The 12895-nt window shown below is 33.6% G+C and overlaps 1 protein-coding gene across 1 annotated transcript in view; it reads left to right on the forward strand.

Moving 5' to 3' along the window:
• Positions 1–12895, forward strand: part of PIK3CA (phosphatidylinositol-4,5-bisphosphate 3-kinase catalytic subunit alpha) — an 87181-nt gene that overhangs the window by 45576 nt on the left and 28710 nt on the right. Inside the window, exons 2-6 of the mRNA XM_061166621.1 lie at positions 4457–4884; positions 5388–5597; positions 6984–7234; positions 9058–9303; positions 9962–10047. Of these exons, the coding sequence (XP_061022604.1) occupies positions 4533–4884; positions 5388–5597; positions 6984–7234; positions 9058–9303; positions 9962–10047 (1145 nt within the window). The 5' untranslated portion in view covers positions 4457–4532. The remainder of the gene's footprint in view (positions 1–4456; positions 4885–5387; positions 5598–6983; positions 7235–9057; positions 9304–9961; positions 10048–12895) is intronic.

The following is a 12895-nucleotide window of genomic DNA, read 5'->3' on the forward strand; positions in this document are numbered from 1 at the left end:
TGTGTTTTTACACCTTGGTTTACTGTTTATTTGATTATATCATTTATTTGAAAACAAAACTTTTAAGAAATCTGAATTTAAAAATCATGAAAAAATGTCATGTTATTCTTTTGTTCAAAATACTTAGAGACTCCCTTTTACTAAGAGTATATACTATGTAGAATTCAAACTCCTTAACATGGAGTTTGTCCACTTTTCTTGCCCCTGTGTATTTCTCAATCCTCCCTCATTATCACATATCCTCCCTATTCCCATGCATTTCATACTCAAGTAGTAAAAAAAATCAAACTTATATTGCTGGTAAAGGCTGCATTTTTTTCATGGTCTTTGTACACACACTTTTATAGCTCCCTCTTCACCTAGCTGTCCTATGTCCAAGCCACTTCTCTGCAAAATCCCTGTTAATCTGTAATGCTGTACATAAACTTCCCTGATGCCTTCCTTAGCCTCCTCAGGCAGTTGGAGATTTCTTGTGACTTTTCTAAAGTTCCTAGTTCTGCCTTATAACAATTTTCCATTGTTAAAGTTGTTCCTGGGTCTTGTCTTTCCCCAACAAACTCAACAACCAAAGAGAAAGCATCTATTTACCATTGTTTTTATAGAACCTAACATAAACAAGTATTTCTCCAAAAAGGGCAATTAAGCCAGGAATTTCTCACACCTAAGCCGTAAATAGCTGTACCAATTAAATAGGGACACACGGGGTCTGGGGAACAAGCCACAGTTGCAAAAATCCCAGCATCTGAGCCACTCAGTACTGTTGCAAATTTGTCTTTGAATCTTGCAGCTCCGGCTCTGCCTTCAGGCTTCAGCACTTGATTCGTACTGCTTTGTGAAGCTGAAACTCCTTGTTTACTTGCCCCGCTCTGTAAAAGAACCCAGTCCTCTTTTTCCTATCACTAACTAATGCCAGTCCTGAATAATTCATAAAAACTTCAAAAGATACTGTGGGTATACTTGACAGGTTTGTTAATTATATGTAACATTTTTTGAGTGCTTACAGCGTGCCAGTCTCTTTGCTTACATGTTTTTCATATGTTACCTCATCAATACCATGGTCTGATGAAGTATATGCTATTATCCCAACTTAACAAATTGGGGCAGGGGGCCAGGGTGGTGGTGGTGGTGGTGATATAAGGTTTGGTGAGATGAATTGAACTGCTTAAGGCCATACAACTATTAACTAAGGCAGACAGAATCTGAATCCAGTGTAACTTCAGAGCCCGTTGTTTTATTCACCATTATTCACCACCAGTGAATATTCCTGCCATAACTGAAGTCCAAATAACAGTATGGTTACAGTGTACACTTTGAAATCATGTAAACCTAGATTCAAAATACTTAATATTTACTGGTGGCAAATAACTTTACTTCTCTGACCTTCAGTTTTCTCATATGTAAAATGTTTATTACTTACCCCAAGAGGTTTATTGCACTCCCAAGTGCAAGATATATACTAAAGAGTAAGTGTTAGCGCCGTTTGTCTCTTCTGCACTTATGTTCTTGTGAGCTCTGAGGTGATGGTTTGAACAGAATAAAGCCTGGGGTAAGAGGACAAATAAGAAAGTTAGCTTCCTCTTCCTCCTGTAGAGTACTACCAGTGTGAACCAGTGTCTGCTTTCCAGGATCTCCCAGTATTTTATGGCAATGATCACATTTATTCTCTTAATGAGAAGGGTGTGTCTTAAGTATTTCATAGTTGTTAATTGCCCATAAATATACTAAAGTAGAATAAGGATTAGAATCAGTGATCTTCTGGGTACTAGACTTCTCTTGCCAATTCTTAGGAAACATATGAGACTTTGGGAGTTGTTATTTATTATATAAAATAGTTGCCCTCATGATTCCATAACATAGACCTGTTAGTGCCATTCAACAAAGAAAACTATAAATACAGGTGCTGTTTTGGTATGGTTTGTGGTTTTGTTTTGTTTTTATTTGAACTTTTTTCTACAGGCAGATCACTTAAAAGTAATCATTTGGCATTTCCCCTTGCATTCTTCAAATTTTTTTGTATGTTTTTTAAAAGCGTAACCTAACTCATTTCTATAATTATGCTCTCAGATTGATCCATCTGGTTGTTTTTACTAGCCAGTGAATTTTCTTTTAAAAGTATAGAGAATAGGATAATTATATTTTAAATCCTATAACCTCGGTGAGTCTCTTATAAATTTGAAGAAGATATTTTCAAGTATTAAAAAAAATTGTACATTCCTTATTGTCTTTCAACTGATCTCTGTATTTCCAGAGGTAGGGAGAGGGCTTGAAATTCCTGCTCTTTTACTCCTCATCTCCTTCTTCATGTGTTAAAACTCTGAAGCATACCATAAACACTTGTTTACAACTGAAAATGGGTACTGCAAAAACATCTAATCAAAATAGATCCTTTTGCTCTCTCTAGGTTTCATAGGCTGTGTGGAGAAAGAGGAATTGTAGGGGGCAAATGTAGATGTAGTAAGACAATTTAGGCGTTTGCAGTGGTCCAAACAAGAAATAGTAGTGGACTGACCCAAGACATTAAGAAATTCAAGATATAGAATTAGCGCAATTTGTTGATGAATTAGATACTGGCTTGTATGAAATAAAGGAGTCAGAGACAGTTTCTGGATTAAGTATATCCTGCTCTTCACCTCTTTCTCACTGTGATCGTTCCACTCCTGCTTATCCTTAAAGAATTTAGTTTATATGTTACCTTCTATGGAAAACTGTCTCATTCCAACTTCCATTAAGTTAGGTGACCACTGTATGTGCTTTTATAAGCACCTGGTACTTCTTCATGGGAGCTTTTTTTCCCCCTGTTTTATACGTGTGAATTTTTTACTCCACACCAGCCTACACATAACCTTCACACTCTCGATGTTGTCTTGCGAGGGCAGAGGCCATGCCTGTCTTACCATCATATTCCCAGTACCTAACATGGTCCTGGGGACAGCACCAATACATTGTTGGTGAATAGTGTCATTTATAGCTACTGTCTATAGTGCCTGATAGAGTAATTGAATACAGTAGGTTGTCTGGGGTTTTTTGAATCATTCCTCTGGCTTAACTTTTATTTCTTTTTTATTTTCTTAATATCTCTGACTTTTTTTTTTCTTATAGTTTTATAGTTTAGCTTACTGAATAACAAAATACAACCCACAAGAAATAAATTTGTGCTACATGGGACTTCCTGTAGTTCATACAGTAAAGAATATGCCTGCAATGCGGGAGACTCAAGTTTGATCCCTGGGTTGGAAAGATGCTCTGGAGAAGGGAATGGCAGCCCACTCCAGTATTCTTGCCTGGAGAATCCCATGGACCCTTCCAGCCTCCTGTTCATGGGGTCACAAAGAGTTGGACACGACTGATCAACTAACACTCCTACTTTTTGGTGAAAGGGATGGATCCTTGCAAATTAATCATCCTATCTCAAGGAAAATGCATTGATGACACTTTTTATTCTACTTAATATATAACTAGATTATACTTAAAGAGAATCATCAAGGTATCGCTTAGACAATAACAAATACAAAAAAAAAAAGGAAATTACAAAGATTTTTCTTTCTTAAGAAAGAAAAAAATACTAAACTGTGTAAATTCTAGTTACCACAGAGTAGAGGTAGTAGTGTGAAAGGAAAAGGATTTGACTTCTCTAGCCTTTACTTTACTCATCTTTAAAATAAAACCACTGGTGCTGGTTTAGTTGCTAAGTCATGTCCGACTCTTGCAACCCCTTGGACTGTAGCCTGCCCGGCTCCTCTGTCCATGGGATTTTCCAGGCAAGAATGCCGGAGTGGGTTGCCATTTCATTATTCTTACCTAAAAGCCTTTACTTTACTCATCTTTAAGAACAGTGGAACCATGGTCTAAAAGGTCCTTTCCAAACCAAATTCTGTTGTTAACGTAAAACAGAAAAGAATGGTATATAATGGGAATTTTGATTTCAGTTGCAGCTTACTATTTATTCTCTCCATAGCTCCAGCTCTGTCTTGTTAAGATCTGACCTTAAAAATCCATTCAAATAAGAATTTTTTGTTGAATGAATTTATTAAAGGTGATTAAATGCAAGTAATTGTTTTTTTCTAATTTCTGGTTTGGAATCAATTCTTTTAGCCTGTGCTTAGTCGCTCAGTTGTTTCTGACTCTTTGCGATCCCATGGTCTGTAGCCCACCAGGCTCTTCTGCCTATGGGGATTCTCCAGGCAAGAACACTGGAGTGGGTTTCCATGTCCTCCTCCATCTTCCCAAACCAGGGATCAAACCCAGGTCTCTCCTGCATTGCAGGCAGATTCTTTACTGTCTGGGCTACCAGGGAAGCCATCTTTTAGCTTAATTAGGAACAGTAATCTAAGATGAACTATAATTACTTACTCTAATCATTTCAAACTACAGAAAATGAAATTTTACATTTAGTAATGCCATAAGTGTATTCTTTGATGGTTCCTCCTTTAACATACTTTTTCTTTCTTTGATTTAGATTTCTGCTTTGGGACAGCCACACATCTAATTCCTTAAAGTACTTTTATATGTAAAACTTGTAACGGATCAGAACAATGCCTCCAAGACCATCATCAGGTGAACTGTGGGGCATCCACTTGATGCCCCCAAGAATCCTAGTAGAATGTTTATTACCAAATGGGATGATAGTGACTTTAGAATGCCTCCGTGAGGCTACGTTAATAACTATAAAGCATGAACTATTTAAAGAAGCAAGAAAATACCCTCTCCATCAACTTCTTCAAGATGAATCTTCTTACATTTTCGTAAGTGTTACCCAAGAAGCAGAAAGGGAAGAATTTTTTGATGAAACAAGACGACTTTGTGACCTTCGGCTTTTTCAACCCTTTTTAAAAGTAATTGAACCAGTAGGCAACCGTGAAGAAAAGATCCTCAATCGAGAAATTGGTATGATAAAATTTTGAAATGGCATTGTCATCCCCCTCTAAATGCAAATAACTATGAAGCTTCACTGTTTTCTCATTAATACAATATTTTGTCTGAACTGGTTAAATAGATTTCAAAATAAAAATCATTATAATTCAAAAGTATTTTTTGACTGTTAGGCTAAGGGACTATTTTTAACACCTTGGTATTATTCTGTAAAGTTTTCTTTAAGAAGTATCATATGAAGGAATGAGGGATGATTTATATTTTTTATATCCCAGTTTTGTTTTCTAAAAAATAATTGATAATGAATAATTTTTGCTACTTTTGCTCCAAATTACTGAGCATATCATATTTTATATATTAAACATATTTGAGATTTTGTCAATTCTTACTATATGTATTCATCAAAAATTTTATTAACACAGAAAATTCTTTATTGTGATCATCTATAGCTACCAAATTCCTTGTTTATAACAAGCATGGTCTTACTGTGTGTTTAACAGAATGTTATATCCTTTAAGGTTTTGCTATCGGCATGCCAGTGTGTGAATTCGATATGGTTAAAGATCCAGAAGTACAGGACTTCCGAAGAAATATTCTCAATGTTTGTAAAGAAGCTGTGGATCTTAGGGATCTTAATTCACCTCATAGTAGAGCAATGTATGTTTATCCTCCAAATGTAGAATCTTCACCAGAACTGCCAAAGCACATATATAATAAATTGGATAAAGGTAAGAAAATTATTTATCTACTATAAGTGGCCACTGTAATGAAAACTTCTGTCTGTACCTATATCATTATACAGTCTTTTTGCCTTAGCTAAATGATAAGTTTCTTGAAGACAGGGACTGCTTAAACTGACTGATATAATTGACCACCACGTACACAACTTGTATGCAATTAGTATTGATTGAGTGAATGAATGTGTGCATGTGGTGCTGATCCCTTGGTGAATTGTTTATCTTAGAATAAAACTGAAAAGAAAACATTGAATTTCAAATTCACTGTTAACAGAATTACAGCTAATTATATTTTTACAAATAAAAACAACTATAAATAGAAATATTTTATGAAATTATGGAGAAGGTTAACACATTCTTACTATATACAAAGAAAAAGTAAATGTAAGATGCAGTGTTTAACTCTGATCATAATGAGTGATAATAATGACTTGACTATTGACAGTATATCAGTTTCTAGAATTAAGTGAATATGAGAGTATTAAACTGCATTATTTTAGAAATGAAAATATCATTTTATCAGATAAATATTTGTGTGTTTCAAGGTAACAAAGTGAAGTTTTTAATGGAAACTTATAGAATAGGTTTACTCATTAAACATAGTATTCTGTCAGTAGAATAAATTAAGGCATCTTACTACTGTTTCAGCCATATTATTCAAAGTAGTTTAATGATTATATAACATAAGATCTTCATTAAAATTCATTTCTACCTTAGCATGGTTTTTAAAATGGAATGATCTTTTCATTTTTTCCTAATACTCTTTATGAAAATTTTCCAACAGAAAATCTGAAAGAATTTTACTGTGTATACCTTGGCCACTCCAACATAGTTTTAATCTTTTCATTTTCATCTTCTTTTTCTTGGTCCCCTAGCTTTACACTTCATTAATCTTAAAAGGAAAAAAATAGAAAATTTATTTTCTTCCCCATCCCTCCCCCATCTTTTCTCTCATTCTGATTCAGCATCTTTCTTTAAGTCTCCATGGTTCTTTCCCATAGTTACGAGACACAGTTGTACTTAGAGTACTGTTGAACTTTTGATGCCATCATGAGTCACTCTTCACAGGGATTGTATCTGTGAAGTATGTCATGCAGTTCAGAATAGAAATTAGCTTAGTCTCAGATACTTGCAGCACACAGTAGTCGCAGTTTTGTATGCTTGCCTTAAAACACGAGGTTGGGGCATGGTTTGTCAGCCCTATCGGATTTGAAGATTTGCTCTTTCTACCTGACATTTACCTGTATTTAATTAGGGTTGATTATAAGTCGTTTCTGTTTGTGGTTAGAGTAATGGTACTGCATACTTTTTGAAACTTCTCTCTTGAAAAATGAAATATATGTGGTGACTGCATCTAATATTATTTTTCTATTATAGGGCAAATAATAGTGGTGATTTGGGTAATAGTTTCTCCAAATAATGACAAACAGAAGTATACTCTGAAAATCAACCATGACTGTGTGCCAGAACAAGTAATTGCTGAAGCAATCAGGAAAAAAACTCGAAGTATGTTGCTATCATCTGAACAACTAAAACTCTGTGTTTTAGAATATCAGGGCAAGTATATTTTAAAAGTGTGTGGATGTGATGAATACTTCCTAGAAAAATATCCTCTGAGTCAGTATAAGGTGAGTAACAAGTTTTAAAGATATTACTTTTAAATTTAAAAGGTAATAACATTGGGAGCTGATATCTGTATTTAGGATGTAGTTTTTGAAAATTTAGTTTTTTTTGGCCACACTGCTTGGCTTCTAGAACCTTAGTTTCTTGACCAGAGATTGAGCCCTGGTTTTGGCAGTGAAACGCCAAGTCCTAATTACTCAACTGCCAGGGAAGTCCCCAAACTAAATAATTAGTATTAATAAATAGCATTAATAAGTTTATTTTTTTACACTATATTTAATTTGAGAGACAAATTTGAGAGGACCAATGCTGTTCTTTTATATTTTATATAATTAATATTTGGGGACCTGACTACATGTAAATGGGTAAGCTTAGTAACAGTTTACAGTTGTAACAATAGTTATGTCATTATTCAGATACAAACATTTGATTTGGTGACGATTTAATTGTGCCATGAGGTAAGATATAATAATGTTTCAGATGTTTTACAAAAAATGCATTATGTGCTTTTTTCTGGATAGCTCCAGTTCTATAGTGGAAATACTTTTATAGCCAATAGGAATTTTAAATAAATTGAAACTTGCCCAAAAGGCTTTTCATGTGCCATACTTTTCAAAAAAGGGCTTGTTGTATTTGAATAGGCAGTGTTAGCAATAAAGTAAATGTTCTTTGTCAAAAAAAAAAAAATTGGCAGTTATACTAACACCCAAATATGGGGCATTTGATGATTTTCGTCCCTTTGCAAACAGTGGCACCAGAAGGAATTAAACATTTCAAAATCCATGATCTACAGTTAATTAAGATGTACTGTTAATACTTCTCTATTCTGTTTTTCTATTCATTAAACAAATACCTATAAGAAGCAACCATATTTGTACCAAGTATATGTCAAATACTGATTTACCGAGTAAGACATGGTCTTGGCTTTTAGTTTGCTTCCATTCTACTAGGGCTTATGGGTAAGAAAACAGATTTTTGTAATATGTGTACAGCAGTGCTATGTGTATATGGGCTTAGTCGCTCAGTTGTGTCCAACTCTGTGTGACCCCATGGACTGTGACCCCCCACCCCCAGGCTCCTCTGTCCATGGAATTTCCCAGGCAAGAATACTGGAGTGAGTTTTCATTTCCTTCTCCAGGGGATCTTCCAGACCTGGGGATCAAACCTGTGTCTCCTGCATTGGCAGGCAAATTCTTCACCCACTGAGCGATTAGGGGTGTACAGTAGCATTTATATTAAAAATCTCTATCCTGATTATCATCTTAAAGTTCAAACCAATGCATTTTAATATTTTTAAGAACATATTTCATAATTATTAGTCTCCTCTCTTTGTGTGTGTGTGATTTTTTTTTAAGAAATGTTTCTCAAGAAGTATTGGGGCGAAAGAACAAGTGGACAGCAGCTCTTGGATTTTACATCAGTATGACTTAATATGTTGAATGACATAGGCTTTCTAAATATCTTGCTTTTTCCTTTAACAAGTACAGTGTTTTCATAATGAGTATGTCCTGATCCTTATTTTTAATTCTTTCTTCTTTCTTTTTTTTTTCCAGTTGAAGGTAGAACTATAGTCTCAAAAGCTGACCTTGATTTTCTTTTCTTTTATACAGTTTCTATGCCAGGAGGTGCTTGGCTTATCTGTGCTATAACCTAACTCCCAAATGTTAGTAAATATAGCAACTGCTAAAAAAAAATCTATAATGTTTGATTTGTTTAATCACCTTTGCAGATTAGTATGTAAATTCTCTCGTAATACTCTTGCATTTTGCTTTTAAAATGAAAACCTTACAAGAAATGGCTTCTCCCCTCCCACCTTAATCTCTTACAGTATATAAGAAGCTGTATAATGCTTGGGAGGATGCCCAATTTGATGCTGATGGCTAAAGAAAGCCTCTACTCTCAACTGCCAATGGACTGTTTTACAATGCCATCATATTCCAGACGCATCTCCACAGCTACGCCATATATGAATGGAGAAACATCTACAAAATCCCTTTGGGTTATAAATAGTGCACTCAGAATAAAAATTCTTTGTGCAACCTATGTGAATGTAAATATTCGAGACATTGACAAGGTAAGGTCAGGTGTTGCTGTTTATAATTGATATAAATTATTTTATATAAATCTTTTTTATTGAACTATATCATAATCTGTTGACCTGCAGTATGTTTTCAGTTGGCTAGAAAACATCTACCTCAGTTTATAGTCCTTCTCTGTAATTCTAATAATTCTAATATCCATAATTCTAAACTCTTAAAACCAAACTTTTATAGAATTCATTTGGCAGGAAAACCTGACCTAATCTGAAGCAAGGTTTTTTATAGTCTTTATTTATCCCACTTAGTGTAAATATCCATATGTTTCATTGTAGAAATATTAATAATTTCTCTATGAAGTGCTGCTTTAACTGCCAAGAGTACTAATATTTAGTATATGTACCAATTTATCGTTCTGAAATTTGTAAAACTGAACTACAAAACTGGCCTAAAAAGGGATTGTGGGCCTATGTTGAAGGCAGCAGCCTGTTGGTGAAAAATCTACATCATTTATTAATTTACTATATATGGGAAGAAAAAGAGACCAGAAAAGCTACATCTGAACAAAAACTTTTAGTTGATTCTCTCATTCATGTCAGGTAAATTGTTTTGATAATGTTTAATACTGGCCTTGTCTAGTATGTTTGTGTGCATGCATATATGTTTGTGTATACACATAACTTTTTTTTCCCTTAGATTTATGTTCGAACAGGTATCTATCATGGAGGAGAACCCTTATGCGATAATGTGAACACTCAAAGAGTACCTTGTTCCAATCCCAGGTAAGGAAGTATATGAATTTATATTTTCAAAAGTCATATTAGTGTTTAACAGTATAATAAATAAAAGTAGCATATTTTACATTATTAGTTTTATGCAAGTCATATATAATTCCCAGACATTTAATATAGAACATAAGGACATCCCATAAAATAAGTATCCTCATTCCGGGATCACTTTATTTATTTTCTCTAAAATGTTATTGGAACAGTTTTTCTGATTCTCTCTTTCGTTGTATCAAGGAGAAAACAGAATGTGGTTATAGTTTTGTGCTGATGATTCCTTACAGTAGATCTAAAAACCTTGCATTTTATTCCTTTTTAAACTCCATTTCCATTAAGAAGTGAGAGTTGGCAAATAACTTCAGAGCTGTACTACTCTGAGGCAGTTTCCTTTACAACAGTCCCAAGAATACATGTTTATGACATTCAAGTAAAGAATCTTTGGGAACAAACCAATTTCTTCGTGGGAGGGGGAGTTACTGGAAATGTTTAAAAATGATTACTGTCTAGATAAAATGAAGAAATAAAAAAGGTAGTATAATTCAGTAACTTTCCATCTTGCCATTTCTTTGCCTTTCTTTATAGAATCATTTGGGAATAAGAGTTTATTCCTGATGAAGATGGTAGTATCTTAAGAGAACTCAAATTGGTTTTAAATGTTAAAGCAGACTTTTTAGACTAGTAGTAGAGCTAACTAACGGATCTTCCAGAAGTAAGTTTTACAGTGAATTCAGACTGGGTTCTAGAAAAGTCAGGAAAAAGTCCTGGTCTTGTAATGTAAGTGCCACAGGTGCCACCCTTCTAGACCATAGGTAAAGTTCAGGGAGGTGGTAGCCTTCTCGACCAGGAGGAAGGAATATAATTGCCATCCTACCTGAACCACTGTAGGTCAGAAAGCACATCATTCAGGTTAGAAGTTAACGCTGCAGCAATAAACAACACCAGAATCATTTACAATTTTTGTTAGACCAGCAAAAGTTTTGTTTCCCATTCTTAGAGCATATCTGTCACAGGTTAAGTGGGTGCTTTTGCAAGGAGCATAAAAACAATATTTGAGGAAATAATAGCCAGAAATTTCCAAATTTTGGTGAAAACTATAAGACCAACATCCTAAGGGGTTCAACAAGCCTAAGGAAAGACCCCAAAATAATGTTAGATAGATTTATCCTAGTTATTTAATGATATAAGATCAAAATGTCAAAATGTAATATATTAAAGTAACTATTTAAAAAGGATTTCTGTTTCATTATCATTTCATTAAGAATATCTGTAAGGTAAAATCCCTATGGAAGTAGTAAAAAGACTTAAGTAAATTTTTAAGCTTTTCTGTACTTAAAAATCAGAGATAGAAGTATATGAAGTTATTAGAAAGAATCTTAAAAATTCTTAAAAAAAAAAAAGAAAGAAAAAAAAATTCTTACTGAGATTAAGTGATTTTTCCAAATCTGTGCTTTCTATATGCTAAATAAATTAGATACTTTATGATTTCCATATAAATGTTACCAGTTATCTCCCAAAATCAGAATAAATTTGGAATATATATATAAAACCATTGCTTAAAACTAAAGAACTTAATTGGGTTGTACGTGTTTGTGTGTGTGTGTTTTGTGGACTTTAAAAGAAGAAAAGAACACGCTTTAGTTGGTTAGCACAGTACTGAACAACTATAATGCATTAATAAGACATAGCTCTCTTAAAAAGTGTGTAGAAAATTTTTCATTAATTGTGATCAATTCAGAAGGTTTCAATGTGGTAAAAAGTACTAGGTACATTTGAGATACACCATCTAATTTTTCTTGAATTACTATGAACTTAACAAAGCTTACAGTATTTCTTTTCCCTGCATTTGTTGTTTGCTTTCCCTTTAGATTTCCTTCTAGCTGAGTTTCCCCACTTTAAATGTAAGTCTTCTCTGTATAAATGGACACTTGAGCTTTTAATATGGACTAGTTACTGTTTTAATTTCTTTATGTATGTTATCTCATTTAATTTTCACAACTGTATGAGAGTTGGTGCTGTTATTAGTCCCATTTCACAGATGAGAAAACAGACAAAGCAAGGGTTACACATTTAGTAAAATAGTAGAAACAAGATTTTACTACAGACAGTCTGACTCCTAAGTTCATATTCTTAGCCATTACTATGTTTTTTAATTAAAAAAAAAAAAGAATTACTTATTGTATTTGGTTCTTTTTAAGTATGTATACCAAATATAGACATAATTTCACATGTAACAACCAATAAGTTAAAGAGAACTTAGGAAAATTTGAATAATTTTTATCACTTTTTGTAGTAACTTTTTCCCTCTCATTATGTCATTTTATTACTTCCTGTGAAGTAGTTACTCTGAAATTTGAATACTTTCTCCTTATGTATCTTTTATTTTATTTATCTACTGACTTATTTAAATCAACAGGCTCTTCTGAGTGAAACTACATCTTACATAAGAGTAATTAAATATAATTTTAATCATAATAGGAAATTAATTTTATCTTTAGTTTCCTTTTTCTATTCCATCTTCTATAAGTGAATTTGTTTTTTATTTTTACCAAAGTACAGCACAAATGCATAAAATTATACAAATCATGATTGTATAGTTCAGTGAATTATCGCAAAATGAATACCTGTATAACCACCTATATAACCACTATGCTGGTCAAGAATTAGGACATTTACAGGCATTCCGAAAACCCCTCCTCATACTCCTTTCCCAATCCATTAATCTTCTCTCCTCCCCAACGGTAGCTGTTCTAATGCTATTAGTTTCGGTTGTTTCTAAATTTTATATAAATGGACTCAAGGATTTGATACTCTTCTGTTCCTAGCTTCTTACAGTCAATATTATGTT

The sequence above is a fragment of the Dama dama genome, chromosome 19 (genome assembly GCF_033118175.1).
Source record: "Dama dama isolate Ldn47 chromosome 19, ASM3311817v1, whole genome shotgun sequence".
Lineage (NCBI taxonomy): Eukaryota > Metazoa > Chordata > Mammalia > Artiodactyla > Cervidae > Dama > Dama dama.